The sequence below is a fragment of the Cheilinus undulatus genome, linkage group 9 (genome assembly GCF_018320785.1).
Source record: "Cheilinus undulatus linkage group 9, ASM1832078v1, whole genome shotgun sequence".
Lineage (NCBI taxonomy): Eukaryota > Metazoa > Chordata > Actinopteri > Labriformes > Labridae > Cheilinus > Cheilinus undulatus.
This window is the reverse complement of record NC_054873.1, coordinates 13,663,428-13,677,319: the sequence shown is the minus strand read 5'-3', so window position 1 is coordinate 13,677,319 and position 13,892 is coordinate 13,663,428. Positions and strand designations below refer to the sequence as shown.

Sequence of the window (13,892 nt, the reverse complement as noted above, 5' to 3'; positions counted from 1 at the left end):
GTTTTTGGAAAACACTAAAGTTAATATCTGATTATGGTTGCACAGAAATACTTGTAAAGTCTTTTCATAAGATTTGTTGACACCAACATAAAGTTATAAAAGCTTCATACCGGATAGAATCAGGTAAAACTGTCACATGAAGATGGTAAAACATGACATTGACTGATCACCCAGCCCTGTGTTAAGGATAGCTATCAAAAGTGTGAATAAATGAAGGCTTAATAGAACATTTAAGAAAACTTTCATGAATACTCTGAGGTCAGTTAAACAGTCTTTAAGAATGACTGGGAGGATGCTCCACTAAGGTTACATACAACTTGCAGGTATAAAAAACTATAGATTGATTTAGCAATCAAAATGATTATCAATAAATACATACAAAATGAATAAATAAACCTGGAAATACATACATTTGTAAATAATAAAAACATTTTGCCTTTATGACATACTAAGAGTCTTTCTGTAGAGTCCTCATTGGCTAGGAGGTTGTGTCGTCCATAAACTTATACTCCTAATAATGAGCCATTCTTTCTGGCTGGCTGTCACCACGATGCGAACACACTCAATGTCAAAGGCAATCTTGTGGTCTACGTCTTGAACCTCAATGTTGCCGTTTTTGAACTCCCCTAATGTGATATAAGAGGAACACTGTTTCCCTTTTTTAGTCCCTACTAGTTTCTCTCCGACTTCCAGAGCTCCATGGTGAAGAATGTCATTCTGCCGGTCGTCAGAGCCGGTAGAGATCTTAATTTTGTTGATTTTGGTTGATTTATTAAAGACTATGACAAAGAAGTCTCCAGTGGAAGGAGGCTTCCCCCAGAAGTACTCGTCCACAGTGCTGTAAGCCTTTGTGGCATCGTAGTTCTCAAAGACGTTGATGTTGGTGTAAAGGCTGGCAGGAGGGTTGTCAGGAATGTCGATGGAGTCTTCCTCGAAGTCGTCGTCCTTTAGCTTGTTCTCGGCTCCCTTGTAGGATGAGTAGTAGCCCATGTGCTGGAACAGGGAGGGCTTGAAGCGAATCACGTCCTTCTGGGCCAGCAGACCCCTGAAGTGGATGAGGAGCCAGTCGCAGGGCATCTCCTGGTAGAACATGAGGAGGAAGTGAGCCAGGCGAGGAAGGTCTCTGGAGTGGTACAGCTTCCCGATGTAGCCCAGCTTGGAGAACTCCAACATCACCCAGTAGGAACCGTCTCTAGAGGTGATAACCTTCTTCAGAGCTGTCAGGAAGTTCTTGGAGCAGCGCACGTCATCCTCTAACATCATGTAGAAGTGGGAGAGGTTTGTGCAAAAGTTCAGGAGGAAAGCGTAGTCCACGTTCTGCTTGGAGCGGAAACGGACCCGGTCCTCTGGGTCATTGTAGTTCCTTTTCAAACCGTCCAGAGATGGGTAATACTCCTCTGGGGCCTGGATCACCAGGAGCCGTCCAGCTATGATGTGATGGGCAAACTTCCTGGTGATTTCCTGAACCAGGTTTTCACACCAGACCAGGTCAAAGTCTGCCAGGTGGACCACAACAACAATTTCTTTGAGCTCCTCATAGCTGGACTGATCAAAGATGGATTTGATTGTCTCTAGAAGGTAGTTTCCTCTTTTTCTTTTGACCGATGACAGTCCAATTGTTAGAAACTCTGTGAACAAAATGAAATTTCACATTATGATGTTGTAAACAGATACTCTTGCAAAACACAACTTTCAAGTACAATGAGTAGATACTGAACCTGCAATTAAAACCTTCTGGGAACAAGTTACATTGAAGGACCATGGAGGTTAGCAAAACCATGGTTGTTCAAAAAGTAAAGGATATGATAGCCAGATTTTACTGCCTAAATACCATTCTTATCAAAAAACAAAAACACATATTGTGTTAATTGATGCTTCTGTAAAATTTAGCCTGTTTAAAAAAAAATGAAACCCCTTTGCTTAAAATCATGGAGCTTTTTCTTTTTTCTTCTTTTTTGTCCAAGACTCACAAACAAAGAAACTTTAAAAGAGTGGACAAAGAAGAGGCTTTTCTCTGTACACAGGCAATGATTTCAAAGCAAACAAAAGCCGTGCAGACTACAAAGCTTCCCATGTGAAAACCAATTTGTTTAGTGTTTCATTTAAACAACTGGAAAACTAAAAAAAAGAGGCATTTTGCCAGTAGTTTTCCTGTTTTTAACATCTTAAAGTCACCAGTAAACAAGGCAACCTTTTTTACACTACAATACTGACGCTCTGCTAGCATTAGCATTGTCTCATTTATAAAATTGTCTTTTTCCATAAAACAATTTGCAGACATCTAATACTGACATTTCAAGCTTTTTAACTTTCCATATACAAAATGTGCACTACATAGGTTAGCACAGAGAACTTGTGGCCAGTAGTATTTAACATTAGCACTGAGAGAGGTTCTTATGTGTACTATCAAATGTAACCCTTTTGGTGCCACTTAATGACTGTCACCACTGTAATACAGATGCATCTCAAAAAATGGGAATTTCTTGCAAAGTATTTTTTTTCCCCCTGGGATTTAGTTGAATAAGTGAAACTTCTATATATTCTAGATGCACGTCATACAAATTGAAATATTTCAAGCTTTTTTTAGTTTTAATCTTGATGATTACGGCTTACAGCACATGAAAATCTAAAAAACACTATTTCAGAATAAAATGTTGATCATCTGCTCCTTTTGCACAAAGTACTGCACCTATGCAATTTGGCATGAGCCGATCAACCTGTGGCACTACTGAGGTGTTATGAAGCTTAGGTTGCTTTTATAGCAGCGTTCAGCTCGTCTGGCGCCTCTCATCTTCCTCTTGACATTTCCCCAGAGATTCTCTATGGGGTTCAGACCAGTCAGACCAGTTGGCTGGCCAATCAAACACAGTAACACCATGGTCAGCAAACCAGTTTCTGGTAGTTTTGGCTTCACTGTGGGCAGGTGCTAAGTTCTGCTGGAAAAGGAAATCAGAATCTCTATAAATTTTCTTGATAAAGCACAGTAGACCAACAGCAGCAGATGACGTGACACCTCAAACCATTACTGACGGTGGAAACTGAAAACACTGGGCTTCAAGCACCCTGGGTTCTGTGCTTTTCTGATCTTCCTCCAGACTCTGGGGCATTAATTTCCAAATTAAATTCAAAATTTATTCAACTGGAAACAGGACTTTCGACCACTGTGCAATGGTCCAGTTCTTTTTCTCCTAAGCCCACCTGAGACGCTGATGACTTTGTCTGTGGCTCAGGAGTGGCTTGATGCTCGGTACACAACACTTGTAGTCCATTTCCTGGACCCATCTGTGTTTGGTGGCTCTTGATCTACTGACTCCCCTTAGTTCTTGAATCTGCTTTGTTTGACAGTCCTCTGAAGGTTGCGCTCATCCTTGTTGCTTTTCTTACCTTTCAACACCACACATTTCATGGGTATTCTTTGATACAGCCTCTAAGGACAGCGTGCCCTTTCAACAATGACCTTCTGTGGCTTACCCTCCTTGTGGATGGTAAAAATAATTGTCCTCTGGACGATAGTCAAGTCAGCAGTCTTCCCCATGATTGTGGTTGTGTGTACTGAACCAGTGAGAGAGAGAAAACTCAGGAAACCTTAGCAAATGAGACTTTTCCACAATATTCTAATATTTTGAGATGGCAGGTTTTTGATTGTTGTGAGCTTTAAGCTGTAATCATCAAGATTTAAACAAAAAAGTCTTCAAATATTTCACTTTGTATGAGATGGATCTAGAATGATAAAAGTTTAACTTTTTGAGGTAAATTCATGGGGAAAATAGCTTTTTCATAATATTCTAGTTTTTTTGAAAAGCACCTGTATACAACAAATTAAATGACAACAGAAAATGTTGTTGAAAAAACCAGACATTTTTAAGATGAAACATTTATGAATGATTCATAACCAAAGATTTTAAATAAAGGGTTTGTGCTTACAGTAGTTAAAAAATAAAAATCTGCTGACTACATAAAGATTAAGTCAAGAAGAAGAAAAACATCTTAGTGGAGCTATAGAATTTCATTGCTGAAGAAAAACAATGAGTCAAAGGTTTTGGTCCTTATTCTCAAAATCCTGTTCACTCTCACTCCTGCAACCTCATAGAAACGGTCCTGTTTAAACAAACAGCAAACTTACTCTTGCGATTCAGTGGCGTCCCAGCGAGATATCGATACGTTACATTGATGGCTCCAGAGAAGTTACTGAGATCTCTGAAGGTGTGTACGTATCGCTCTGAGCTTGGAGGGTGAGCGGATGTTTCCCTAAGCTGTCTTTTATCCCCTTCCTGTAAAAAAAGAAAAGGAAACACAACATTAACTCACATATAAAAATGACAGAGGAGGAAACAAGCTGTACAAAGTGCTCCTAGAAGGAACAGGGGAGTCTTCATGAATGTTTAAATAATTGTGAGAAGTGAGAGGAAAACTAGACTTATTGGTTGTGTATAACACCTTGTACCAACATTAGACAATATTTTAAAATGACTAACCCTAAATGTTCAGGGACAAAAGGGGTATTAAAAACCCTTCAGGCAGTTTGTATAGCTGAGCAAATTGACTCAAGAAGAGCACAAGAGAGCTGAAAACAGAGCACATAGTCCCTTTTAATTATTTAAATAACAAACATGGATAATGTACTGTGATCAAGTTTGATGGCATCATGAATAAGAAATAAATCATCTGGATTATTTCAACTCAGGCCTGGATTATGAAAATTTAAACATGATGCATTGGAAAACAGTAATCATGAATGGGGCAACATGAATAAGTACAAGAACACACTTGGTTTTAAAGCATATTTGTTCATGTTTAGACATAAAGACAAAAAACCACTGAGATGAGATGTTTAAAAAAATACTCACCAAGACGTAGCCGTCTTCGATGTAGAGATTCAGGAAGAGGAGGAATGTGATGAGGAAGCCTAGGAAGGGGATGGTGGAGCGTTTCCTCAGACACCTCATCTTGTCCAGGGATTTCCACAGCAGCCTCATGCTGCACGCGCTCACACTGTGATCTGCATGAGAACAACATGAGAAATGACACATCAGAGCGGCTTGCTTTGAATGTCGTCAGCTCGAGTCGCTGCATGGGAATAATTTGTCTTCTTTATCAAGCATCAACAGATTGTGGGGGAATTAATTTTAGGACCATACAGCCATGTATGGTGTGATTATCTTCCACTGGGATCATAATTATTCTTCTGCAGACTTCTAATGATGTGTGATAGTGTTTTTTTTTTCTTTCAGGGAAGGAGCTGGACCGAATCCACATGAGGGGGAAACCAAACACACTGCAGGGTATAGAGGATATTGACAAGCTCAACAATGGATTACTGATGTGTGAAAACAGGTTTCGTCTCTTAGAATAACAACAGCATTCACCAGTTGATGGCTGAACTGGATTAAAACCACCAAACACCCCACTATACTGGCATCTTTAGCTGCTGGGCAGTGCTGTAGCTGACAGTCAGCTCTAACACTAATCACTAATCTAACAATAATCACAGTTGCTGCTGCTAAAACTTTATTTATTCCCAATTAATTCTTTTATACATGACTGGCTTTTTCATTTACCTAAGTGGGACAGATATCCCACTTTAGTAGATAAAAAAGCAAGTAAGGTCTGTTACAGTCCTGCTAAAGCTAACTAGCTTTACAGTGAAACAGTTAGGACCATGATTCATTTTGCCCTTGCTTTTTTTGAAGGTGCGTTACAAATCTCATACTTCTGTACTAAATACTGAAAAGCCTATTTTAGTGCATTAGTGTGCAAAGTGTGCTCACACTGAGAAGAATGTGGAAAATACACTGCAGTACTGGCGCACTGAAAACCCTTCAAGAACTGAGTGCAGCACAATGGACACTTCCAACAAACGCCATATCAGTGAAGTAGCAGAAACTACATCATGAACTAATGAACTTTGACAGTGATTTAAAAATCTGTATTTTAGGTTTGTTTTATGACAGGTGCATTGTTATAAACCACCAGGCTAGATTTCAGTCATGGACAACATTTCTAAGTTTATAAAATTAAGCTTCAACATCATGAAAAATCACGCAGTAAAATCAGCCCCAGGATGTTGTGGGAAGGTTAGTTGAATGTGCCGTAGCCACAGCCACTCACAATAAGTAAATTGCTAATTTCCATCTGTAGTCCCACATAAAATTGATGCAACTCCTACATGAAACTCCCACTTAGCAATGACAAACACCTGACAAGACAAAATACATGAAATACATTGCTGGTCATAATAGATAAGTCCTACTCAGTACAAGCTGTATAAAATCAAAAACGTTGGCTTCCATATTCACAGACGTATTTTAAATTGAAAGATCACTCCATGAATTTGGAACCCTGTTGAGATATGAGACCACCTAATGTAAGATTACTATTTCAATGTAAGTACACTAGTAAAGTGTACCAACTAGGGATAGATGCATCTAGCTGCTGAATCAAGGAGGATAAAAATGACCTGTTGATCTTATCTACTGACCAAATGTAAGGACATTTTTTTTCATACAAGGAGTGATTAAAAAAAGAAGTGCTTCAGTAAAAACATCAGTATCGGCACTGACTAATGGCCGTGGTTCTTACAAATGGTGCATTTCTATAACTAATGGAAGTATGTGATTTAAAACATACTGTTAGTCTTGTTTAACAGGACTAGGTTAAAACCTAGTATATGGCTGAACGCAACTATCTGTTGTAATGCCAGACAAGGAAGAAGTAACTTAACACACCAGACTGACTGTTTCAAATATCCATTGCATGGATGTATTTCACATCCATCTGAAAATATTTGAGAGGGCAGGACTTTTCATAAAATTCTCAGAAGTTGACTAGAGGAATATTTCGTCTGTCACATTCATGACGAGCCAATCAGAGCAAAAAGACCAAATGTGATGAAACTTGTGAGTTAGTTCAGGCAGTAATTTCAAGCACAACCATTCACACCAAAAATGCATCTTAAACAAATCACATGACTCACATCATACTAGTTCGGTGGTCCATTTAAGCTGCAAGATTTCCGGTCTCTTCCTCTGCTCTCAACTGCCTGCTGCCCTGGATCGGCACTGTGCTTTCGATTCAACCCACCTCCACCCCAGCATCCACCTGTTGACTCCTACTGGGTGGTTTAAGATGTTATCTCATCACTCCTCAATTATGCATGTAAAATAAATCGGTGAGGAGTGATGAAGTCCTAGCCTGACTCCAAACTGTTATGCTGCTACCATAAAAAATGCTTGAAAAAATTGCAAATGTGAAATGACTGACTGAAATGATGTTGTGCACGAGCCTCTCTAGTAACCTTGCAAAGCAGATGGATACGCCCATTTCATTGTTTTTCACTGGCGAATCCATCTTGCAAAACTCCCGTCTGAACCGTTTGGGCCCAGTTAGAAAGTGACAGGACCAATCAGCAACGAGGGGCGGTACTCTCAGGCGCGGCAGAGTCGAGACGTATGCAAGCAGCAACAAGAGGCCGGTGCAATTATGGCGGAAGAGCTTAGCGTGGATGCTGCTAAAGCGCCGGTTTTATCAGAATGTGACGAAATTTCTTTGTTAAAAGAAGAACAAAGAACAGCAGTGAGTTGTTTTCTTTTCAAAAACAACAAAAGCTGTGGACTGACATGTCTATAGTCGCCATGGTTCGCATTATTCCTCGGTAGCTATGCACGCACACCTCGATTGCGGCTGCGTCACGTATTTTGTTGCTCTGATTGGCCCGTAAAGATGTGACAGACAGAACATTCATCCAATCACACTCCGAGTTTTTTTCAAATCCTCTGCCCTTTCCCAAACGCTTAGTATTGAAGGTTTTCCAGATGGACATGTGAAACAAATCCATCTGGCGTGTCAGGTTACTTATTTAGAGCTCTCTTGAATAAAACTAATGCCAAGGCAGTTAAGGAGACGAGCAAAAACGTCTTCTCTGCATAGAAAAGCTTTTGGTGTGGCTCTTTGCCCTTGTTTAAAAAAGAAATGTGGTTCAGTTCTGATTAAACTGCTGCTTTCCGACAGCTACATCCTAGCTTATAGTTACTGCAACAGCAGCCATAGGATACACTGGCAAAACCCACCCATAATGTTTGGAAACCCATGCCGAAACAGACCAGGAGAAGAACGAAAACATCTTTCCAGTCATGAATAGCTGTCAGTGTGGCTGTCTGCCCTTGTTTTAAAAAAGAAATGATGTCCATTTCAGACAAAACTGTGGCTGTTGCTAAGTCTCAGCTAATCACTCCAGTGGTTGCCATTGTATACACCCACTCACACAACAACTGACCATTTCCTCTGAAGCAGGTTGGCAGAAGAGCTGAAAATTCTTTCCCATCATGTACAGCTTTTGTATACATATTTCATGCAAAAACCTGGTCAGGTTCTGGTAAAACTGGTGCTATACTAGAGCCATATCCAAGTTAATCAGCGCCCTGGAGGAAGCCGTAGCAAACGGCTTGGAATACAACTAAACCTCCCCCGCCTCATTCTCCTCAAATGACCCTGATTGGTCTGAACAGTGTTCTCCACACTCCGTGAACCGCCATTAGATGTCGCTACTATTCAGCTGACACAACTCTGTACAGCTCTGGAAGTATAGTCACTCAGTCAGGCACGCAGGCACATACAGATCCACGTGTAGGGCTGACCCCAGCGGTCAAGACCAAAGCAATTTAGCTTATGTAAAACAAATTGCACAAGTTTCTTTTTATTCCTATCTATAGATAATATCTGTTTGGATGCACCTTAAATGCCACTCTGAACTAAGCTCTCCACATGGACACACAAAATTTGACTGGTTAAGTCTTGTAGAAATAAACTAATAATAAAGGTTACTTTGTATTTATTTAGCAGTTAAAAATCTATGAAACTGAGATTTAACAAACTCCAGTCTGTCAATGTTCATAGTTCACAATCCTAAAAAAATAACTTTTTTTTTCTCACTTTACAGCTCCTCTGCTTCTAGCGCTCTGTGTCTTTGTAGGGCAGAATGCATTCTTATAGCATGATAGTCTGAAGGAGACGCTTCCGTCAGCTCTTATCAGGCAGCTTACTCCTCTTTGTTGTGAGAATGTGACTCTTCTATTTGTAGATTATGGGCCCCCATCACTAAAGGGAAAAGTCAATTCAATTTTCAATTCAGTTAACTTTATTTCCAATTTGTGGTCCATAGACGGAAGACATAAAAGATATAAAAGGCAAAAGTGCAGACGAGAAAGAGACACAGAAGAGCATAAAATGGATGATTACTTTCATTCATGTCTTAATATATCTATTTCAAATCTAATCTAATCTATTTTTGATTTCCTTTTCATTTTGAAATGCAGAGAACTCTAAAAATGCCTGTTAGATAAAGTCATAAAAACAGCTGCTTCATAAAGATACACAGAGTTAAAACTGTGTGACAAAATGTTAAACCCCTCCCCCTCCCCTGTTCCGGATATTAACTACTTGACTTACATATATCACATGGGTTTTCCACAACAATGAAAGCTATATCATCCAGCTTACAGACTTATGTATAGAGCTCACTGGCAACTCTTCACAGCAAATTTGCAGCTGAGATCGACTGGGGAGGAAAAAACAGACCATAAACATGAGCAGTAGAAGTCACAGATGTAACAATGGCATCAGCCTTTTCTTTTCCAGCAATTAGACATCACTGTGTGCTTTTGTACCACTTCTGCAAACCCCCCGAGATGCTTAATAGAATACAAACTAGCTCTAAGCTCAGTTCAATGACCACACACACATCGATCACTCGCACCAGGAGTCAGAATCACCTGGGATTCTTGTAGTCAATACCTCTTTGTGCATGCTTGAAAACTGAATGTAACATTTCAATCCTCTGTGGCCTCTTCTGTGCAATTTTTAAGCTTGGTATGGATTATGCAATTGCCAGTTTAACAATATTTCTATCTACTAATACAGCTTTATAAAACAGACAGTCATAGCTACATAAAGTGCATGCACAGCTCTGTTTATTCCTTCAGTTTAAATTTATTTTTAAAGACCATTTAATAGGACTCTTACTGTATTTGTCCTGAACTGTCATAAATCAGTGCATGAACTCCCATGATGTGTATGTCTGAATGGAGAAAAAAGGCAATCAGTAGTGATTTGTTAAGTTGAAGAACTAGTCCTAGCTGTCTTCCAACCACTAGTAAATGACTAATGATGAAGAGGAAAAAGCAAGCTGAGCAAAACACACAAAGAAAAAAGTTACATGATAAAGCAAGAGCAGCAGAGCTACAAGACCCAATGGCTTCTTATCCCTCTACTCAACTTCTCTGTGCTGTTTTTATAAAAAGCTTCTGGCCATATGTGGATGTTTAGAAGTAGAGGTCACTGGCTACAAGTCTACAAGTCTAAAGTCCTTTACTGGCATACATGAGCTGTAACGGGTATTCAATACAAAGCAATGGTAATAGAGCTAAAATAAGTAAGGTAAAATCAGTGACTGCATAAATATTCACCCTCTTTAAAGTGACTGACCTAATTCCACAGAGGTCCATCTAACTGGTGGATATGTCTCAAGTGGTTGTAATATAGGGACACCTGTGTCTAGAAGGTCTCGTTACTAGTTAACCAGTATTCCTGGCTACCATCACACCATGAAGACAAAAGAACCCTCCAATCAACTCAGAGAAAAGGTTATTGAAATTTGTAAGGGGAGGGATACAAGTCAAGTCACCAGTCAAAGCTTTACGTGACAGTGGGAGAGAGAAAGCCAATGTTGAAGAAAACCCATATCAAATCTCAGCTAGAGTTTGCCAAAAAACATGTGGGAGACTCAATGGTGAAGCAGAAGACCTTTATTTGGTCTGATGAGACCAAAATGGTGCTTTTTGGCCATCAAGATACACCCTATGTTTGGCAGACACCAAACACTGCACATCTCCACAAACACGCCAATCCCACTGTGAAGCACAGTGGTGGCAGCACCATGCTACAGGGATGCTTCTCAGCAGCTGGCCCTGGAAGGCTTGTAAAGTTGGAGGGTAAAATGAACGCAGCCAAATGTAAGAAAATCCTGGAAGACAATCTTATTCAGCCTGCAAGAGAACTACAGCTTGGGAGAAGATTGGTTTTCCAGCCAGACAATGACTGAAGCATACAGAGGAAGCTACACAGAAATGGTTTAATGACAACAAGGGGAATGTTCTGGAGTGGCTGAGTCAAAGCCCAGAGCTCAATCCAAAAGAGAATGTGTGTCTTGGCTTGAAAAGAGCTGTTCACAGTGATCTCTGTCGAGCAACCTGACAGCTTGAGCAGTTTTGTAAATAAAAACGGAGTCAAATTGCAGTGTCCAGATGTGCAAGCCTGATTGAGACATATCCACTCAGACTCAGTGCTGTGATTGCAGCCAAAAGTGCATCTACTTGAAGGGGGTGAATTTTAAAGCACTTAGTTTACCTTAAAATATTTTTTCATTGACATTACTTTGTAGAAATCTGTTTTCATTTTGACATGAAAGAGGTTTCATTTTGGTGAAATTGAAAAATCAATTCTGAATCGAATTGTGACCACAGATTCAAATCATAACAATCATTTCTGTGATGATGGAGTTGGTAGAAATGTAGAGCTGGATGTCATTGGCATAGCAGAGGGAAAGAACATGATGATGGATGATATTACCAAGGGGGGAGCAAGTGTATGCTAAAGAGGAGGTGACCAAGCACTAAACCCGAGGGGACACCTTCAGACAGAGGAGCTATGGAGGAGGTGTAGCTGTTGATGTAAATGGACTGTTGTTTGTCAGTGTGTTGTGTGTGTTGTTTGCATGATGTGAGCCAGGAGGCTGATGATTTCAAAGGCAGCTGAGAGGTTGAAGAAATAAAGAAAATCTGCAGCAGCTCTTTGCTTTTGCACAAACAGTTTTGACAAGCCATGACCTATCATTCAACTAAGTGGTATTTTTGCAAATGTAAAGGGAGAGGTACAATTTCATATCTTTTCTCTGTCTCTCAGGTTGGAATTTTCTAAGTCCACCCTGATGATACAGGACAAAGCAGGACGCCTCTCTTGATCTCAATAATTCAGTGCATGCTCAGAGCGAGTGGAGGAGGGTCAGATGGTCATCCTGCCAAAGGGGCAGCTGGTGAATATGCTCAGCGCTTCTTCTGCAGCTTTAACTGGGACTGGGATGTAAGACAGGACACCTATGGCACCACCATTAACTCTATTTCTGGTCTACTGTCCATTCTCAGAGTATCACTGTATATGGGAAAGCTATACATAGACATATGGATGACTGCATGGATTCCCTGAGAGCCTCCATTAACAAAAGGGGGACATGTGTGTTGTTGTGTTCATCCTTGTGGCATGACTCCAGAGTGAAACCACAGCAGTAAAATGGACTAAGTGTGTTTTAATGGCTGTGTCATCCTGGCAGTCACTTGCTCCCTCAGATGTCCCCGGCACCATTTTCAGGGCAGAGCACACTTCCAGCAGGCCGTGGCTGTTAAATATCCATTATGCACTCGGTGTGTGTGCGTGAACAGGACCAAATAAACCACAACACTGGCCATCTCGTCGCTGAGACAGTGCAGCACGCTGTGCACTTAACTCGTATCAACTGTCATCCCTGCAGGCGCTTCTTTGTGAGAGGTTAAAGCCTTTTAGATTGGCATAAAGGGAATGTGTTGGGATGAAACCAAAGTACACAATCTGTTCTGACATCACAAACTCAAATAGATTCCCATCGTTTGAGGAAAATGTTCTGAATTTTTTAATCTTCGCATGTTCTTTTTTGACTATACAGTTTGATTTGCTTTTGTTTTGTCAGTCACTCCTGTAGAGAAAGATCCAGAATGTCTGTGTAATTTTACTACAATTGCTCCAGGAAAACAACACAAAACAGAAAAATATCACCTGGTCATATCACACCATAGCTATAGTGCCTTGAGGTTTAGAAAATGGCTCTCAGCTGGAAATCTTCTACCCATCAATTCTTGACGTCACAGCAAGCCGAAGGTTGTTATTACGCCGCTGTGCAGAAAAATTACTACACAAGGGGCTCCAAATGAAATACAAAGAAACGGGGAAGCTTCATGAATGTAATGGAGAAAAAAATGTCCTAATGTTTCCATTAGCCTTTTCTCACATGTACTACAGCAGATTTCTGAAGGTTTTATGAAAGGCTGCCTCTGGAATGATCTTTACTTGCCAGGCCAAACCAAAGGGAAACCTCCAGGTTAAAAAATTAATAAATAAAAAAAGTCAGACCAATCTGCAAAACAAAGCATCTCCTCAAGTAGGGTTGGGTATTGTTTGTTTTTTTTTCCTGATACCGGTGCTAAATTGATACTTGTTGTATGGTGTTAGTGCCTAACCGGTGCCTGAATCGATACTTTTAAAGGAAAAAAGGGTGCTGAAAATCAACAGGAGATTGTCTGGGTATTGTGAATGATTGGCTGAAATATCTTTAAAAAATGCCAGTAGAACATAAGATAAGAAAATGAAACCGGTGTAACTTTTTTCAGAGACTCAAATGAAATGTACACGCTTTGTTCATAAAGATGATCTTCATAAATTGATAATAAAAGCATCATATTTGGCTTGTTAATCTAACTGATGAAAGTAAAAAAACAATGCCGTGCTATGTCATCACCAGTGGATACAAGTGAACGGCAGACTTAGTTGCCGCGCTTCGGAAGATGACGTATAGTCTTCCCGACAAACGCTGTAGTCTTTGTTAGCGGTCCTTTAGCAACCACCTTTATTAAGACGTGAAAAGATACACAATTCAAAGATGGGGCACGTTTCAGATGTATTTTATGTTGTAAGATAAAACGTGAAACCTTTAACCGGAAACTCAGTCAAAAATCCCATTGACTTTCAGTCAAGGGAGCCGAAAGTGCTAAAATGCTAACTCACTTCTGTGTTTTAGGACTCATTCCTGCACC

At 40.1% G+C, this 13,892-nt stretch overlaps 1 protein-coding gene across 2 annotated transcripts in view; it reads right to left on the bottom strand.

Annotated features, from left to right (window-relative positions):
* Positions 1 to 405: 405 nt before the first annotated feature.
* Positions 406 to 13,892, bottom strand: part of mgat4c (mgat4 family member C) — a 202,729-nt gene continuing 189,242 nt past the window's right edge. For both annotated transcript variants that reach the window (XM_041796227.1, XM_041796228.1), the window contains exons 6-8: positions 4,848 to 4,999; positions 4,124 to 4,271; positions 406 to 1,628 (exon numbers count right to left, since the gene is read on the bottom strand). In XM_041796227.1, the coding sequence (XP_041652161.1) occupies positions 472 to 1,628; positions 4,124 to 4,271; positions 4,848 to 4,976 (1,434 nt within the window). In that variant the 5' untranslated portion in view covers positions 4,977 to 4,999 and the 3' untranslated portion in view covers positions 406 to 471. The remainder of the gene's footprint in view (positions 1,629 to 4,123; positions 4,272 to 4,847; positions 5,000 to 13,892) is intronic.